Source organism: Penicillium mononematosum (genome assembly GCF_028829835.1).
Source record: "Penicillium mononematosum strain IBT 11891 chromosome Unknown utg000001l:1.0-4488741.0:1.0-4491989.0, whole genome shotgun sequence".
NCBI lineage: Eukaryota > Fungi > Ascomycota > Eurotiomycetes > Eurotiales > Aspergillaceae > Penicillium > Penicillium mononematosum.
In genome coordinates this window covers 1,331,830-1,350,063 of record NW_026643271.1, presented here as the reverse complement: position 1 = coordinate 1,350,063, position 18,234 = coordinate 1,331,830, and the positions used below count along the sequence as shown (strand labels likewise).

The 18,234-nt window shown below is 50.4% G+C and overlaps 9 protein-coding genes across 9 annotated transcripts; 5 read left to right on the top strand and 4 right to left on the bottom strand.

Annotated features, from left to right (window-relative positions):
- Window positions 1–516: 516 nt before the first annotated feature.
- On the bottom strand, window positions 517–1,887 carry pgkA (phosphoglycerate kinase pgkA; the record flags this gene model as incomplete). The annotated part of the gene is made up of 3 exons (XM_057287271.1): window positions 517–1,283; window positions 1,346–1,766; window positions 1,822–1,887. The coding sequence occupies 3 exons, from the start codon at window positions 1,885–1,887 to the stop codon at window positions 517–519; spliced, it is 1,254 nt and encodes a 417-aa protein (XP_057153354.1).
- A 743-nt stretch (window positions 1,888–2,630) lies between these two features.
- Window positions 2,631–3,727, bottom strand: N7519_000491 (Mpv17/PMP22 family protein; the record flags this gene model as incomplete). Its single annotated transcript, XM_057287270.1, has 6 exons — window positions 2,631–2,718; window positions 2,772–2,938; window positions 2,997–3,333; window positions 3,398–3,423; window positions 3,483–3,573; window positions 3,662–3,727. The coding sequence occupies 6 exons, from the start codon at window positions 3,725–3,727 to the stop codon at window positions 2,647–2,649; spliced, it is 759 nt and encodes a 252-aa protein (XP_057153353.1). The 3' UTR covers window positions 2,631–2,646.
- Window positions 3,728–4,827: 1,100 nt separating this feature from the next.
- N7519_000490 (uncharacterized protein) lies at window positions 4,828–5,287 on the top strand (the record flags this gene model as incomplete). The annotated part of the gene is made up of 2 exons (XM_057287269.1): window positions 4,828–5,014; window positions 5,043–5,287. The coding sequence occupies 2 exons, from the start codon at window positions 4,828–4,830 to the stop codon at window positions 5,285–5,287; spliced, it is 432 nt and encodes a 143-aa protein (XP_057153352.1).
- Window positions 5,288–5,655: 368 nt separating this feature from the next.
- N7519_000489 (uncharacterized protein) lies at window positions 5,656–5,853 on the top strand (the record flags this gene model as incomplete). The annotated part of the gene is made up of 1 exon (XM_057287268.1): window positions 5,656–5,853. One exon carries the CDS (start codon window positions 5,656–5,658, stop codon window positions 5,851–5,853), a length of 198 nt encoding a protein of 65 aa, XP_057153351.1.
- A 79-nt stretch (window positions 5,854–5,932) lies between these two features.
- Window positions 5,933–6,162, top strand: N7519_000488 (MYND domain protein; the record flags this gene model as incomplete). Its single annotated transcript, XM_057287267.1, has 2 exons — window positions 5,933–5,953; window positions 5,980–6,162. 2 exons carry the CDS (start codon window positions 5,933–5,935, stop codon window positions 6,160–6,162), a joined length of 204 nt encoding a protein of 67 aa, XP_057153350.1.
- A 937-nt stretch (window positions 6,163–7,099) lies between these two features.
- N7519_000487 (TRAPP trafficking subunit Trs65 domain-containing protein) lies at window positions 7,100–9,006 on the bottom strand (the record flags this gene model as incomplete). The annotated part of the gene is made up of 4 exons (XM_057287266.1): window positions 7,100–7,273; window positions 7,331–8,441; window positions 8,503–8,775; window positions 8,832–9,006. The coding sequence occupies 4 exons, from the start codon at window positions 9,004–9,006 to the stop codon at window positions 7,105–7,107; spliced, it is 1,728 nt and encodes a 575-aa protein (XP_057153349.1). The 3' UTR covers window positions 7,100–7,104.
- A 171-nt stretch (window positions 9,007–9,177) lies between these two features.
- N7519_000486 (snoRNA-splicing protein PRP40) lies at window positions 9,178–11,693 on the top strand (the record flags this gene model as incomplete). Its single annotated transcript, XM_057287265.1, has 5 exons — window positions 9,178–9,312; window positions 9,362–9,518; window positions 9,583–10,646; window positions 10,706–11,251; window positions 11,292–11,693. 5 exons carry the CDS (start codon window positions 9,178–9,180, stop codon window positions 11,691–11,693), a joined length of 2,304 nt encoding a protein of 767 aa, XP_057153348.1.
- Window positions 11,694–14,594: 2,901 nt separating this feature from the next.
- Window positions 14,595–14,952, top strand: N7519_000485 (uncharacterized protein; the record flags this gene model as incomplete). The annotated part of the gene is made up of 2 exons (XM_057287264.1): window positions 14,595–14,816; window positions 14,857–14,952. 2 exons carry the CDS (start codon window positions 14,595–14,597, stop codon window positions 14,950–14,952), a joined length of 318 nt encoding a protein of 105 aa, XP_057153347.1.
- A 554-nt stretch (window positions 14,953–15,506) lies between these two features.
- N7519_000484 (ATP-binding cassette domain-containing protein) lies at window positions 15,507–18,059 on the bottom strand (the record flags this gene model as incomplete). The annotated part of the gene is made up of 7 exons (XM_057287263.1): window positions 18,005–18,059; window positions 17,919–17,943; window positions 17,822–17,833; window positions 17,365–17,767; window positions 17,147–17,308; window positions 16,998–17,094; window positions 15,507–16,935 (listed from the first exon to the last, which is right to left on the bottom strand). Exons 1-7 carry the CDS (start codon window positions 18,022–18,024, stop codon window positions 15,507–15,509), a joined length of 2,148 nt encoding a protein of 715 aa, XP_057153346.1. The 5' UTR covers window positions 18,025–18,059.
- Window positions 18,060–18,234: the final 175 nt, after the last annotated feature.

Below are 18,234 nucleotides of genomic sequence, written 5' to 3'. Positions count from 1 at the left end.
TTGGGGAGGAAATGAGACACGGTCCTTTTGACTTTTTACGATTCATTACTCGGAGTGCAGATCTTGCCTTCGGGTTTACTATCATGATGTTCGCTTTGGTATTCAGCCAATATCAAAGCTTCTGATTCTGTGCAAGCCTAAACATGGTATTTTGTAGAAGGATGAACAGAAGTATCAGTCGGATTGCGAAATGGAGTTGTGAATGGAATGGGATTGCCATATCTCATCTACATGCCACTGGGGTTGTTATCTTATTTATTGCTCGTAGGGATTTCCTCTCGTCTATATACACGAAAAATGTCCAGGGGGATCTCTTGATATTGCGACTAAAGCTTCGGTTTTGTACCTGGGCACAACACTTAGTTATCCGATCTAAGAGCATATCGAGGTCTTCTTAAAAAAGACAAGTGCTTGTAATTAAAGGAAATTCATTGGCTGTGTACATTACAGTTTCATAAACATGCAGGGCGGAAGAAGAGCCGATGTAGACTCCTTCCGCCGCCTATTTTTCATCATTTACTTACTGGACAGAGCAGCAACACCGGGCAGCTCCTTGCCCTCGAGGAGCTCGAGCGAGGCACCGCCACCGGTCGAGACATGGGAGATCTTGTCCTCGGCCTTGTACTTGGCGGCCACGGTAGCGGTATCACCACCACCAATGATGACAATGGAACCGGATTCAGCAGCCTTGACAGCGGCATCGAGGGTAGCCTCGGTGGCCTTGGCGAAAGGCTTGAGCTCGAAGACACCAGGGGGACCGTTCCAGAGGATGGTCTTGGCCTCGGCGATCGTCTTCTGGTAGAGCTTGACACTCTCGGGGCCAACATCGAGACCCATGAAGCCGTCGGGGATACCGCTGGCGTCGGTGGCGGCACCAACGGTGGCATCGGCGGAGAACTTGTCGGCGGTGACGTAGTCAACGGGGAGGACGATCTCGACGTTGTACTTCTTGGCCTTCTCGACGATCTCGCCGACGATCTTGCTGCCGGCCTCATCGAAGAGACTGTTGCCGATCTTGACGTTCTCGAGGGTCTTCTTGAAGGTGAAGGCCATGCCACCGGTGATGATGAGGCTGTTGACCTTGGGCAGGAGGTTGTCAATCAGCTGGATCTTGTCAGACACCTTAGCACCGCCGAGGATGGCAAGGAAGGGGCGGGCAGGGCTCTCAAGAGCCTTGGCGAAGTACTCCAGCTCCTTCTTCACGAGGAAACCGGCAGCCTTCTGGGGGAGGTCCACGCCGACCATGGAGCTGTGAGCGCGGTGTGCGGTACCGAAAGCATCGTCTGAATTGATGTTAGAAATAAAGAACGACAGTGAATCGGAACGTTATCGTGATGTTACATACTGACGTAAACGTCACCGAGGGCAGTGAGGCCCTTGCGGAACGCATCAACATCGGCCTTGTCGGCCTTGACCTTCTTGCCCTCGGCATCCTTGGAGCTGCCCTCCTCCTCGGCGTGGAAACGCAGGTTCTCGAGCAGAATGACCTGGCCATCGGAAGCCTTGTTCACGGTCTCCTCGGTCTGGGGGCCAACGCAGTCCTCCGTGAAAGTGACGCTCTTGCCGAGGAGCTCCTCAAGCACGGGAACAACGGGCTTCAAGCTGTACTTGGGGTTGACCTTGCCATCGGGGCGACCCAGGTGGGACATGAGCACAACGGCCTTGGCACCGTTGTCGATGGCATACTTGATGGTGGGCAGGGCACCGACGATACGCTGGGGGTTGGTAACGTTCTTGTTCTCATCGAGGGGGACATTGAAGTCAACCTATTTCAGTCAATGGTTAGGGGCTGCAAGTAATGAAGCTCAATTGGAAGCTTACCCGGATCAAGACACGCTTGCCCTTGAGGTCGACATCAGTAACGGGGAGCTTGTTGGAGAGAGACATTGTGGGTAGTTAATGGTATGACAATGGTGAAAGAAGCAAGAAAAGGGATAGAAGAAGGAGAAAGAACTAATCAGGCCACGGTGAGTCGCGATCAGTAAAGAGTGGAGGGGTCAGTTTTGGTGGGGCAGGCCGGTGAAGAGGTCGCAACCGTAGCAACCCAGGTACCTCCCGATGATGTATTCGACGGAATAAGGTACTTGCTCGAAGCATGATGCAATCACTTTTTTTCCTAGGTACCTCTATGAAAGTAGTACCTCAGACGCCTGTACCCGAGTATCCCCGGAGAACTGATCGGGCTGACGCGGGACTGATGTCAGAGCTGCCCGCGTTGATACGGGGAAGGCCGGGCCATAAAGGTCCTCTAGAGCCTCTTTAGCCTCGGAATCGGGAAATTCTGGGGAATTGGCCTCTACTGATTGGAATGTCCATAGCCGCTACCTGCTTGGATGGTTTCCTTGTCTAATAGAATCATGTGAAGCTCAAAGGGGGTTAACAGACCGAAACGCTAAAAGCGGAATTTTTTTGAAGAATCCAAGTCAAATCGAAAACAAAGGTAGCAGCAAAACCTCAAGTTGATATTCCCAAATGTGCAAAATCCGACCTTGAAATGCAAATCCTGCCCGTGGGCAAATACCATAACCATGTACATGAAAACCAGACCTAATAAACCGGAACGCCTGAATAATTTGGAAGAAAAGAGCGCAATTTATAGCGTTTATAGCCCGAATCGTTATCATAATGATCGCGTTGAATATTCAATTAGGCCTCCTCGGCGGAGTTAGTCAGAGAAAGGTATGCGGTCCACGCAATACCAACGGTTGAGACGAATGGCTTAGGAAGTCAGTATGGATCCCATCTCGACAAGGAGAACCTGGTAGACTCACAATCTGGAACTGAATGGGAATGACACGGAAGTTTAGGATCTGCACTGCCGGCCAGAGCACGAAGTTGGCCTTTAGGGTCGGCAGGTAGACATCACGGAACTTGTGTGTCAATGCCCTTCTACCACCACCCTCGGCAATCGTCATGTAGGTGAAGAAGCACGCCAGACCTAGATAAATCAGTCCAGTCCAAAAAAACAACCCAGAATAGTTGGAGGCAGGTCATACCAAATGGTGCAAAAATGAACTGGTCAAAGGCAACACGCTTGAAAGCCGGAGCTGTCGGGTTCTTCTTGGTGAGCGGGAATGCTCTGGACAAGAATCCAAACCACTGGAACTGCACCGGCGCCATGAAGAAGCCATAAGCCATGAACCTCGTCAGACGCTCAAAATCGAAAGGCGGGGACGAGCTCCGGACATATCCCAGTTCCCCTACAGCGGGGGGCTTCTGCTTGTCAAAGTCGGGGATCTCGATCGAAAGGAAATCGTCGCCGCTGGTTGGAGGTCGGCGGGTCCGGAAGGCCGTAATCAACTGCGCAACGGTATCGGCAACACCACCAAGAACCTATAGCATCCATCTTGTCAATTGTCGGTTCATAATTCGGTGGTTAATATTGCGGCAAGCTTACAGCGTTGGTGACCATCGTCGTGAGCACTATTTATAGCAGTGATGTCAGTCTGTGATCCCGCGGGAACCGGCGGCAAGAGGCTTACCTGGCCTTTCAGCATAGTAGGTATTAAATTTCGCAGCAAGGCGTGCTGCTACTGCCATCTCGACAAGGAAAATGATCGTGTGCAATAAAGGCTACCAGATAATGATAGTATGATTAGCAGCTGGAAGCAAATTGAGAGGTGACAACATGCCAGGTCTCAGTAAGGGGCATCAAACATACCACGCGACCGTAAATGTATCTTCTATTCAGTCCATCCAGGACTTTCCGTTTCGCAGAACAGAGCATGTTGAAGTATTCTGGCGACTGGAGCAGAGTGATAGGCAAGATTTCTGGGAAGGGACCGGGTGCGCCAGTATGACGCAAAGTACAAGGGGACACCGGGGCAGTGGCAACTTTGAGAAGCTGGATATTAAACCCAATCCCCGATGTTAGGAAAATCCCAGATAAGATGATGATATCAAGGAAAGAAGATAGCCCTTCTCCGGATTCCTTTGACTAACGAAAGTCACCTGGCCCCCCAATGCCGAGTCGATTACCCCGTGATCTGCTCCCACCAATCACATTCGTTGAACTATATTTCGCTTGGAATATCAACTCGTACGATCTACATAATAATGACCTATACATTCACTTGATGGGCACTAAATTCTATAACAGTATTTTGTGTTTCAATTCAAACAGTGATAAATATCTTTCTTTGTACCTTTGTCAACACTGCCTCCTTGGGGGCCAGTCTTGGCACTCGGTTTCCTTCCGAGTGTCGATCATGGTAGATCGCGGCTGTTGGATAGATACATGGTTACTATAACCTTCTAAAAGGGTAAATGAACAATATCACAGAGTAGACACTATGGATAGTATGTGATATAACAAAGACATTGAAAAGGGCAAATCGTACAGGTAGCTTTTCTATCGGGATTAGTTCACCACAGTTCATATCGTTCAACAGTACAGTTAATATGCCACTTCTATGTAGTTACTAGTACACAAAGTATCTCTTTTCTATCTCTTTTCTTTCAAATGTTTCTCCTTTCCAATTCATTTCACTTCCCGGTGGACTATATATATATAGTCCCCTATCTCTATCCCTTCTTCCAAAGAGTGTCCTCCTCCAGCTAATCACTACTGTTACGATATATATATTTACCATGACCTAGTATAAAGTGGTAAGTTATTATGATGGAAAAAGATGATTACTTCACTGATATTCAAATACCTATGTAGATGGCTGCCATTCAAGGTTGCAGAAGCAATTGGGCAACCATGGATGAGTGGAATACTCCCCCGTTATTAACAACGGCGGCACTCCAGGGCTGGTCTTTCGCTCAGACAATGTTTCTGGTATCTGGCAAACAGCTCCCGTCGATGCCGACAACGATCTCGTGATGACTTCCGATCCGACATCTAGTACTGTGGTTCCTCCCTCCGATTCTGTCCACCACAATGCCGCTCTTGAACCCTGGCAGCCTGTGAAAGGCCGAGGCCGCACTCACCTGTTGAAACGACATGCAAGAAATGCACGATACCACCCTTACCGAGGGAGTCGTGTCCGTCGTGTGTGCCAGAAGGTCAGTGAGTCCGTCAACGTGCCTACGCACAGCTGGCATGGTCGAGTCGTGTGGGAACGAGGCTGACCGTAAGAAGAGGCTAACAGAGGAGATGGTGGAAGGCAACGGATCCCTATTGCTTTCCATTTCCGACAAATACGCAATGGATACAGCTGGCCAAGTGTCAGAAGTGATTGTGCCAGCTGTCTCGCAGTCAGCTCAGACCGATTTGGAGTACACTGAGAGAGTCTCAACCGAGCAGCTGCCCGCTGAGGCAGTATTAGTATCTTCTACCTAGTGCATTACGAAGACTTATAGGAGGATTACAACCCCCCCGGCAAGGCAGTCAAACACCTTGCTTTAGAAATGGACGAACTCCGTTCCCTTTTAAGAATCCCAGCAATGGAACTAAGTGCAAATCGTGGCCAAGCTGAGGATGGGCCTCGCTGAATTATGGAGATCCCAACGAGACAGCAACACAATGAGCCGATCTTCGTCTCCGGATTACGAAACATGGAATGTCCAATCTGGGCTCGAATTTGCGATTACCACTCCCTTCACCCGCCTTGCCGCGCACAGGTGGCTACACGACCCGACAGAACTAGATGTGTTCAAGCTTCTTATCGACACACTCTATCTAACTTTATATTTGATATTTGAACCAATATGATTTCCAAACTCCATTGCTTCCTTACGCGGAAATGCGTACCGCTGACAGGCAACCTGAGTCAAGTCGGGGCGCTTGTCCTCGGAGCAATGTCTATTATGAAAGTTGGGCTGACCATGAAGCGCAAGCCCAACACGAAGCCCCCTGATCCTGACCTCAAGGATCAGAAAACCTGCAATTGTCATGGAGAGAAGTAATCCTGCTTAGGCGGGCTTGCTGGGCACATACTGGGTGGGCGTCTCCTGGCCGTTCAGGACAGACTGGACATTATCCAGCATGGCAGGCATTATGCAGCGAGTATGTTAGTCGTCCGATTACCCAAGGAGACTCAGCGCAAAGGTTTGCTGCCGCCTTGGTGGTCCATCGAGAAGGAGAAGGAGTGTGTCGACTTTGGTCTCGGGGAGGGCAGCTGGAAGGACCGTCATGTCTCAGACCAAGAGCATCAGGTCCTTGGCACATATGGAGAAAACTCAGCAAATACTCCTCCAAATGCGAGTGTTTGCTGAGCAAGTCTATGGACCTATTAAGGGGAAGCCGAGTGTGATGCCCCTGTTGAAGGCCCAGAAAGATGCCGAATTTGTGGAGCTACACACAAACCTGCTGAATCTTTGTTGTTGAGAAGGGAAGAGCAGCTGAATGGTGTGCTCTTGACAGATCCGCTCGTGACACGATGGTCTAGCAAGGTCGCAGCCGCTCTCTATCTCCCGATTCCGGCAAACCGGTCACTTTCGTACAGACAACATCAATACGCAGCTTCTCATGGGGAAAAGAACACGCGAGGATCCAACACGCTGGGTGCCAATGAAGCAGTTTTCATCAAGGCCGTCACGAAATCAGAAATAACCTAGAACTTTGACAGTGCTTGTTGAACCGCGGCATCTGGAATCGGCGTTTTCGATCAGTCCATCGCGGCTGATGGCGGTATGACAGACATCAATAACATACCTTGCTTTACAGACGTCAACCTGTTCATCCAGCGCCTGAAAAGCATGGCTTACACGAGGTCGGAAGATACACTCCGCAAGAATGTTCCATAATGCCTCCTACCCTGACAATCGAGACAGTAAGCCATTCGCAGTACCCAGCAAGCAGTACAGACCGTACCAGACAATGCCACCCCAAGGGGCGTACCATAAGTTCATATTGTTTCTCTCCAGCCTCTTAGCCAGGGTAATAGTAAGGCTTTCAGTCGTTCACAGCGCAGCTTGGAGTTTCAAAATCCAAGAGCAGCTACTGGGCAGTGAAAAGCTACAAAGTAGATATGAGGTCCCGTAGAGTCTCGACGAAATACCGAAATCGGCCGGGCCGAAGGTGTTATCAACCTCAGATACGACTGTTTTAGAAGCATACCATAAAAGGCTATAGGAAAGATAATATGTTAAGGACATGCTACATTAAAAGTAGCTATAGCTCGATGTCATATATATATGTACAGTGTTGGGTTGCTCTTAACTGGAGCGAGGCTGATCATCCGCCAAAATGTCCGGAAGATCTCGGATATCTGTCGTTTCGTTCGTGTTCACATCTACAAGCCGGACAGCCTCCAAATGAAGTGGGCCTGTGGCCAGAGGAAGGAGTTTCAGTTCGGTCGAGTGGCAAGTTCCTGGAAGGAGAGGGCTAAAAAACGTTAGGTTAGAGAGATAAAGGGAAAGAAACATGGTAGAGAATGCTCACCCTACGCGGATATCTGTGCTCAAGCTGATCAGTTCCACTTCCTGACCAGCCACACTCTTTTGCCTCGCATGCACAATGTTATCGTCAGTCACCGCCTCGGCCACTTGGTCCTCTTTCCGGCTGGTAATAGATGATGAAGAAGGCCGAGCAACATGCCCTCGTGGGTCCACACGTTTCCGCTTTGGGATGGCAATTAAGGCAAACTTGCGAGGAACGTTTGATCGATTGACAATGAAAACATCCCAAGAGAAGACAGAACCAACTTGTACACGAACAGGTCCAGAAAAGGAGATTGTGATGCCAACATCAGTAACCGAGTATGCTCGTTCTCGTAATGAGCTTCGATTTGAAGGTGTCGCGCCCGCTTGGGTCGACACGGACAGACTGGTAGGGCGGTTGGTCCTTTGCAACGCTGGACTGGGCCCCCCAAAGGTCGGGTTTAAGGCGACTGAGAAATCGACGTTTGTTCTCCACTGCATAGAAATACGTGGCTTGCACTCGTCATCTACAAGAATTATTGCCTCGAGAGCTATGTCCAGAGTGCTGACCAACGCGGTAGATGATGGATTGGTCTCTGGGCCATACTCCGGTGTGAGTTTGTACATGAGGGTCACGTCGTCTCGCGGACGGCAAGTAATAGGAAGAGCCAGCCCCGGTGTGTCTGACAGAGACTCAATCGTTCCCTCGGACAGGTGAAGATTCGCTTTGTCAAAGGCGACCTCGCAAGTCAGATAAGGGGTGACCTCAAAGTCAAGACTGGCCACTGTCATTGGTGTACCAGTGTAGGAGTTCAGCCGAGAGTACCGAATCCTTGCACTTGCGGCGGGCACAACACGAAAGGGATGACCGTGGTGTTGCTGGATATTGTAAATCGGGTCTTCGTTATACGTCGTCGGTACAACCCTCAACAGTCTGGAAGCAGGGAGGAAAGGCTCTTTATGATTGAATGATTTGTCGATGGATAGAGATTGTAGCATATTAGTCGACGCGGGCACAAGTGAAGGAAGATAATCATCCTCCGAATCCTCTTGGCGGCGAGCGTCAGCTGGATTCAGAGTGGTAGAGGCAATGAATAAGAGTGAGGGGTGATGAATTCGAATACGGGGACGTCCTATCGACCAATTAGTGACGTTCAGATCATGGTATCCGACCCAAAAATCCAAATAACTCACGCAGTACAGTTTCAATGTTCCAAACCAAATAGACATGGTTCCCACTGCCTTCGTCGCCCTCGAATTCGTTGAAGACCACCAGGGGATCCTCATCTCCACTGACTATTCCCGAGAATATTATATCACGAGTTGGCGTAAGATTTTCACCGACTGATTCCGCCGGGTCGACGGCGAAGACATCGAGCTTGACTTCAAGTCGTGGCAGATAGTGTTTTAGGATGGTTTCTGAGCAATCAGACAGCCTCAAGACGATACGGACAGACAAGAATTCATCTAATAGCTATTAATGAGTAAGAGGAAAACCCTCGTGAGCTTTTGAAAGTGCCTACCGAAGAATAATAGAGATCGTTGAGGGATTGACGAGAGAACAGAGGGGAGATCATCAGCTCCGTTCTCTAGAGACGAACTCAGAGCGCCCTCAATGTCGAGTGCCGGAGAATGAGGGACAACTGTGTCGAGAATGGCATGACGCAAGAATTCACCCGGGATCTCCAGACCAGGCATTGCGACAACAGATGTCGCAAAGGAGTCAATAAAGTGGCTGTTTGGAGCTCAGGAGATAACCGATAAGTGTTGATACGGTCGACGCGAAATGCCAAAAGCGCATAACCGCGGAGATCAGTGATCAAGCTCCGTTTTCACTTCTCTCTCTTGCTCTCTTCAACACCCTTGACAATGGATTTAAGCATCAACCCAGGCGCTGCCCTATGGCAGCAGGCGCAGAATGCTGAAGGTCGCGTTTATTATTACAATGTCCAGACCAAAGCCACACAATGGACCAAGCCTCAAGAGTTGATGACTCCGGTTGAGGTTTGTACTAGACCCCAAAATGTTATGAGCTTAACTGACTTCTTTGCAGCTAGCTCTCGCAAACCAGCCATGGAGGGAACACACTACAGATGCTGGACGCAAGTACTGGTACCACACAGAAACCAAGCAAAGCACATGGGAAATGCCTGAAGTTTACAAAGATGCGCTTGCACAGGCGCCCGCCCCCCTGGCACCCCCCCGCGTAGGTGCCTTCCCAAATTGACTTACCTCAATGCTAATAACATTTTAGTGCGCCTTCCTTTGTGGCAGGCGGGACCTCTTTCCCGCAACCCCAGCAACGTGACCGTGAAGACTTTGACCGAGGTGACCGAGGTGACCGCGGTGATCGCGGTGATCGTGGATACGGCGACCGACGCGGTGGATATGCGCCATATGAAGCGACGAACGGCTTGGTTGCTGCTCCAGAATTCAAGACCATGGATCCCGACTATCATTCTCTTGAAGAGGCCGAGAACGCCTTCATGAAGCTGCTCAAACGCCACAACGTGCAGCCTGATTGGACTTGGGAAGAAACAATGCGCGCTACGATCAAGGACCCGCAATACCGGGCTCTCAAGGATCCGCGAGACCGCAAGGCAGCATTCGAGAAATACGTGGTCGAGGTTCGCGCGCAGGAAAAGGACCGGGCGAAAGAACGATTCGCCAAGCTTCGTGCGGATTTCAACACCATGCTGAAGCGGCATCCTGAAATTAAGTACTACAGCCGCTGGAAGACGATCCGTCCGATCATTGAGGGGGAGACCACATTCAGGTCTACCAATGAGGAATCTGAGAGACGCCAGCTTTTCGAAGAGTACATCCTTGAACTCAAAAAGGCTCACGTCGAGCAAGAATCTGTCACACACAAGGCTGCTATGGATGAGCTGATGAACATCCTGGGCTCACTCAACCTGGAGCCATACACGCGTTGGTCCGAGGCTCATGCTATCATTCAGTCTGACAGCAAGTTCCAAGGTGATGACAAGTTCAAGACCCTGAGCAAGTCTGACATTCTGATTGCCTTCGAGAACCATATCAAGTCCCTGGAGCGGGCTTTCAACGATGCTCGCCAGCAACACAAGGCAGCCAGAGCCAGAAAAGAGCGTAAGAACCGAGAGCAATTCGTGGCCCTCCTTAAGGAGCTCCGATCCCAAGGTAAGATCAAGGCGGGCGCCAAGTGGATGAATATCTGCCCGATAATTAAGGATGACCCCAGATACCATGGCATCTTGGGCCAGTCTGGTTCGACCCCTCTTGATCTGTTCTGGGATATGGTGGAAGAAGAAGAGCGCGCTTTGCGTGGACCTCGGAACGACGTGCTGGATGTTCTGGATGTAAGTTCTTTCGGGTCCAATCGGATCGTTGACTATCTATACTAACGAACTGATTTCAGGACAAACGATACGAAGTTACGCCTGAAACGACATTTGATGAATTCAATTCTATCATGTCTGCCGACCGCCGCACCTCCAAGATCGACCCTGACATCCTCAACCTTATCTTCCAACGCATCCAAGAAAAGGCGATCCGGCGCACTGAAGATGAGAAGCATGCCGCCGATCGTCAGCAACGCCGTGCCGTGGACGCACTGCGTTCTCGTATCAAGCGTCTAGAACCGCCTGTCCGGGTCACCGATACCTGGGCTGAAGTCCAACCTCGCCTTGAGAAGTACGACGAATACAAGGCCCTTGAGTCCGACGAACTTCGGGAGTCTGCCTTTGAAAAAGCAATTCGCCGCTTGAAAGAAAGAGATGAGGATGCAGAGAGGGAGCGCGAAGCACTCTCTCAAAGCCGTGGAGGTCGGCGGGATTACGATCGTGGTGATCGTGACTACCGCAGCGGAAGAGGAGAACGACGAGGACACCGGACCCCTGAAATGGATGCATACGAAGCAGACCGTCGTAAGGCCCAGGCCGACCGCGAACGAACCTACCGCAAGGTCAGCGGTATTTCCCCCATCTCGTGACCGTCGCGATGAGCGTGGAGACCGTGACCGTTATCGTAGCCGGGACCGTGACTTTGACCGTCCCCGTGTTAGAGACCCAGACCGACGTGAAGACGAACGCGAGCGCTTGTACCGCACTCGCGGCGATCCCCGTGGAGGTCGTGATGAGCTTGATTATGGTGGTGGTACTGTCGGCGACACTCGCAGTGTGGCCAGTGGTGACCGCCGACGCCGACGTGACAGTGATACTGAGAGTGTGGCTAGCCGGTCTGCTAAGCGGTACCGACGTGATAGCCGGGAGCGAGAGCGCAGCAAGGGTCCGAGAGCCCCCCGACGGGAGCGGTCTGCCATTCCGGAAGAAGAAAATGAGGACGCGAAGAAGGACGAGAAGGCCATTCACTCTGGCAGCGAGGAAGGAGAGATTGAAGAGGAGTAGCTGGGTGTGGATATCTTCATTCACACTTGGCTTCATATGCAAGTAATTTCTGCCCTTCAATACACATGTAGGATATTGAGCTGAATCTATGTTGCAATCTCATTTGCTGTCCTCCAGGTCTGGTAATCCCTCTAGACGTCCACCATTCCGACTTGCATACTAAATATAGCTTGGGCTCACTCTTGCGCTAGGGGTGATTCCCAAAAGTTGGTGTCTGAACCATTTCAGTCCGTAATGCCACTCTAATGCCGAACTAATTGCACTTCTAGGAGATGTGGCCTGTCATTGGATCATCGACTTTACTCAGGACCTCTTTTAGGTTGTATATCTCCTTGGCCTGTGGCCTTGCCTTCTGATGACCCTCATGAATAGACTACAGTTAAATAATCTACAGCGCTACCCGTGGACATAATGTGGGACAGATGATTCATACAGTTTATATACTCGGAAACAAACTTCGCGAGCCCTCAGGAGGTTTATATAGATCTTAACGCCAGTTTGTTTGGATTAAGAACTTATGTGCATCCATATTGGGGACAATAGAGGAAGATTTGGGTATAAATAAGGAGATGATTGCTCCCTCACATCTCTCTTCTACATCTTCCTCTTCCTGCTTCCACTTCCTGCTTCCATACTCCCCTTTGTCTCCTCTGACTCCCCTTTCTCCTCTGTTTGACTCTCCCTTCACACAAGACAGTAAGTTTCTTCCAGAGCATATACGTCCATCCCCTTCCAAGATTCTAAACATATGTATCATCTTCGTCACCAGCCCACTTTGAAGAAGTATTTTGTCCCTCTGCCCAGCAGTCGCCGGATTCAACTTCTGATCCTACTGTGTCTCACCAAGGTGGCCAGCTTATGCCAACGGGCCAGCGGGCTACAGGGGTACCATCCAACAACCTCCTACTCAGCAGTATTCTGTTTCTCCTTGGTATCAGAATGATAATTACATTGCCAGATTTACCTTTGCTGATAACCAACGCGCCCTCTGTCGTTGGGCAAGCACACTATACCTTGGTTTCGATTAGTCCACACGGGGCAAGACTCTTGCTGGTACCATCAATGTTTCAGTCGACAGGGTAATTCCCGGTCAAGAGCCAACGTTCTTCTGACAAAGAAGATCGACAGTAAGCTCAAGAGGTGCTTATACGTTAGGTGCAAACGCCCAAGTCACTACGTATATGGCCGAGGATGCAGGGAAATGCCATTTGGGTCTGCACTTCTACAACGACGACGACCACATTATATATTGATTTGCCATGGCCCAGCAACAACTCGTTCCTCTTCGAATACCTTCGTCACTTCTAGCCGAGACGGCCAAATCGCCGAATACCAGCGTGGGGTGGAAGTGCACATGGCGATAACAAGTCAAGCGGCAGAGCAGGTATCACATTGAAGCAATGAAGGCTTCCGGCGACAAGCCTGCCTACGGTGTCAGTATTGTAAAAAAGCTTTCATGATATTTGGGTTTCCCGAGCTCGTGAGGAACTTCGGCTTGTGCTATGGATTTCTGTCGACCTACGGAATGCTGTTCATCAAGCGGATCGAACAACAACGATGTGATGCAGGAACTGAAGGACGGATTACCTGCATTTCCGCCAGAATCCAAGTAAGACACCTATCGACGGACCTGGGGGCTGATCCTCTTTCCTGGGAGGTGCTGCAGGTCGGCCTCGCTGATCTAGAAGGGGCCGAAGTACTCGATCGCCTTACTAGATATAATGATATAATGAGGGAATCGTCGCGCCTTCCTCATCGCGCCTTTCTGGACCGAAAATCGGCCGCAAAGGCAATATGAAAAGGTAAGAAAGTACAGTATGTTCCCCTCGGTGCGGAGGGGATCGTGGGCAAACTCCAGGAAACATTGTCAACGAAACGATTTTCCTGGTTTCGATGAGAACGTTCGCAGATGTCTATTTCAGATACAACAAATAGGCATTCTCCCACTATGAACATCATCACTCAAACGGAAGACTGTCGAACAAGCACAGAACCTACTCCAGGAAAACTTCAATCTGTCTGATGACGTCCGAGATTTCCTGAAATTCCAAGTCTTCTTGGGGCAATTTGAAACCATTTTCGATCCAGGTTATGAGTGAGGAGGTCGAGAGAATCCAGCACAAAGTCCAAGCTATTAAGCAAGGAGCCTGGGGCGACAAAACACCTGTCATCAAAGAACGCTTGATGAAACAACACGCTTCTGCCTGTCGATCGTTTGGATATCCGTCACAAAATCGACGGACGGAAAGGAAAAACTGGCCAGCCTCAACACTATCGACGAGCGCTTCAAATCCCGAGCGGGACCATCACTCCAAGGTCACCAGAAAAATTTATCATCCTTTTCCCTTTTTCCCTCGCGGTATAAACCCCAGGAAGTTGCTCACAGCGCACGACCTCGATTGCTTTACGCAACCGTTTCCACGTTCTATAGGTGTTGAAGTGTTGGTAGCGAGTTATGCTATCTATCGTCCTCTTCAAACAAATGGCAGATGTCGAGGATACGGCCAGTCGAGCTAACTGGACCAAGGGTCTTCTTTGATGTCGCTCGCTAGATTGCACCGCCTCACCAGTCCGACCAGCGCCATCCCAGGTCCGGGCACTCATGGCAATGCGAAACGGGTCTGGGTATGCCTGAGCATATAGGCGACTTCTGGCTCGGCAACTCAGTGGGGAAAGAAGAGTGATAGGAAACGCACGGCTATAGGGTCTCCTGCGAGGACCCGACGACGAAAAAGCCCGAGTCGCAGGTTCCGAAACGACCTCCTCGCAAGTCCCAGTTCTTAGCTTCTGTTTCCACATCATCGCTCACCTCCAATCACCTATACCTTCAATCACCCATACCGTCCTGCGTATGGCGCGAGCATCTACCAGCCTCTGCTGGAGAGGCCGATGCTTTACAATATGCATGACTCGGACCATTCATTTGACGGGGTTCGACGGCTCCGTGAGGTTCGCGCACGTCGAGAACGACGCAAGACTTTGCGCGGTGGGATGGAAAAGAAGAGTTACTGGACCGAGCATAACGTTCGTTATTGGTACGGGGCAGTCGTCAGCTTCCAACGGAGTGTAACTCGGGTTGTCCAAGACGCCGTCGGCGGTTCAGAGGTCCGTCGGCACGAAGGCGTAGGCCTCCTGCAGCGTTTCCCGTCGTCTCTCTTGCTAGAGACTTCCCGCTAAGGCGACGTCTCCTAAGGATGACAAGGACTCTGAGGGTGATGATGACGAGAGCGAGGCCAGTGAGAGATCTCTGAGGATGTAGACTGGACGAAACCTGCTGTAGAAGGTTGGAACCAGGATGAACAAAAAAGAGAGAATAGGAAGTTCAAAAAACATCTGTACAACAATTGGTTGAAAACTATCTACACGACGTAGAGGTAATGTAATGTACCTGGCAGCTTTTCAGCAATCGCCTATTCCATGCCATCCCAAGTCTGGAATCAGCCTCATCACCAATCCATTCTGACGCAACATCTTTAAACAAATCATAAAATTCATGGAAGAGCTTTTTTTGGAACCCAAACCCTCCAACCTAATGCAAACATAAGAAACTCCGTTGGAACAATAAACCATGCCGAACCTAATCCACCATTAAAAATTTAACAGGCGTTAGTGGAAGATCTGTGGACATGTGTTCCCAACCGGGGGCCGACGACTCTGGATATGATATAAAAACCCAGAGCAAATCAAGGCAGTTTGCAAGGCGAATAACGATGTAGACATTTGCTGATAGACTGACGAATGGCAACAGGTCGCAGAAGTAAATGAGCGTACTAGACCAGGAATAGCAGGGTGTGAAGCAGGCCACACTACCTTTTAGTCGGGGTCACTGTTGCCATTTAAATCGCCATCATCGTCATTATCTCCATCGTCGTCCGAGAGACCGTCATCGGCACCGGAAGAGGACCCGGCGCGGTGACGGAATCCCTCTCCCTGAACCCCCGAGGCTCTGTATACGCCTGGGAACCCCATTAACCACATGGTCTTCCAATCGCCGCGGTGCCTGTTGCGCCGCTGCTCATAGTCGCGGCCATCACGTTTGTGACGGCGGCGACGATGCTCGTTGTGGACGCCCTTTTCAGTTCTCTTCTTCCAAGAAGTACTGTTGAATATAGTTAGCGCCGGATCTATAAATGGAATTGATAGAATCTGTGGATGAGGTAGAAAACTTACGAAGTTGCCTGCCAGCTTCTGCTCCTGGTCCATTTGACTGTTGTACTTGTTGATACGGGGGCGGTAACTGGTGGGGTCACGACGGAAAGTGACATCCAAGCTCTTCAAGAACCTGTTGCAACCACCGACCAGAGACTCTGGCGTCTGAGCGCGAGCACTCACGGATGGCTGGCCGTCGAAGACGATGACACGATCAGCCAGGTAGGTGGCCATGATGAAATCGTGCTCGACGATGAAAGCGGTCTTCTTGGTGTGCATAATGAAACGTTTGATGACACGAGCAGCGACAATACGCTGCTCGGAGTCCAGGTAGGCACTGGGCTCGTCAATCAAGTAGATATCAGCGGGCATACCCAGAGCCAAGACAATAGCGACACGCTGCAATTCACCACCGGACAGGTTCTGAACCTCCTGATCGATGAAGTCATCCATCTTCAGGGGCTTGTAGACGTCGGTCTGGAACTGAGGAGACAGGAACGCGGTCTTGATACGCTTGAAGAAGAGTTGGCGCACGGTACCGGTGAACTTGGGAGTAATCTTCTGGGGCTTCATGCTGATGTTCATCTTGGGAACGGAGATAAGGCCATCAGGCTTCAATGCACCAGCAAGCATCTTACAGAAAGTGGTCTTTCCAGTTCCGTTCTCACCCATCATGACGACAATCTCGGAGTCGGTGAACTTTCCGGCCTCAACCTTCAGGTGGAAGTCACCCAAGGTCTTCTCCATCGCGGGATAAGCGAAGGCACGATCCTTGTCCGCAACGAACTCCTCACCCGCCTCGGCAAGGCGGAAGGTGAGCGATTCCTCGCGGAATCGCAGGTTCTCGGTAGGGATGTGGCCGTCCAAGAAGATGTTGATACCCTCACGGACGGAGGAAGGCAGAGTGACGACACCGTAAACAGCAGGACGACCATACAGCACACAAATGAAGTCGGACAAGTAATCGAGGACGGACAAATCGTGCTCGACAACGATGACATAGTCATCAGGGCGGAGGAGGCTGCGGATTGTACGGGCAGCAGCCAGACGCTGCTTAACATCGAGATATGAGGAAGGCTCGTCGAACATGTACCTATATTAGTATTAGTAACGGACAGGACTCAATAGCATGAATATACTGAACGGAGAACATACACGTCGGCCTTCTGCACGCAAACCAGACCGATAGCAAAACGCTGAAGCTCACCACCGGAAAGGTGGCCGATATCACGCTGCGCAACTTGGTTCAGCTCTGGGAGAAGGTTAGCAAATGAATCCCAGGATATTGGAGTACAGGAACATACCAAGGACATCCATAATCTCCTGCTCGTTACCCAGCGCAGCGCGCGCGGAGATGAGCTGCTGCACCTGCTGAACAGGTCCCTTCACAGCACGAGGAATCTGATCGACATATTGAGGCTTCACAACCGCTTTCAGATCGTCTTCCAGAATCTTGGTGAAGTAGTCTATCACAGTCAGCAACGTCGGACAGAGGCCGTGATACTCAGGCTATGGTGCTTACTCTGCAAATCGGAACCACGGAAGTACTTCAGGATTTCCTCCCAGTCGGGAGGGTTCTCGTAACGACCGAGGTTAGGCTTCAGCTTGCCACTAAGAATCTTCAACGCGGTACTCTTTCCAATACCGTTTGTTCCAACCAGACCGAGAACCTGACCGGGACGGGGCATGGGAAGTCGGTGAAGCTTGAAACTGTTGGCTGAGTAGCGGTGGGTGACTTGGGTCTCGAGGTTGGTAGGCAAGTTGATGATGTGAATGGCTCCGAACGGGCACTTCTTGGGGCAGATACCACAACCAATGCACAGGCGTTCGGAAATGAAGGCGATCTTAGAACTGGGATCGACTTCAATGCAAAGCTTGCCTGTGCGGACCACGGGACAAGACTTCTTGCACTCTTGACGACATTTCTGTAATTCATTAGCCTCCGTGCAGACCAGCAAATATCAAAACGAATCGCGTACCTTCGGTTTGCACTGTAAAGTTGGAAACATGTCGTGTGAGCCAGGCATTCATGAACCGGAGAGAAAATCTTATTAGTGGGGGTATTTCGCGACGAACCTTGTCACTGTTGATGATCGCAATACTATAGAGAGAAATGTATCGTTAGCTGGTGATATGACACTCCAAAGGCTCCAGAAACATACCGAGTAAGCTTGTCAGACATGGTGGGTGGATGTGGTTCAAAGGAAACCGTGTTGTATGAAGCGGGTTGAAAAAAAGAATCAGCACCAAGTGGAGGAGGGGCGGAGGGTTGAGATTGGCGGAATAAGCGCTGTCGCAGGTGAATCAACTGGGCTCAGCAAAAAGCACCAAGTATCTCTGCGCAGACTTGACTAGAAATAAGACAGGAAGAATCACTGCTGTCGACGAACGA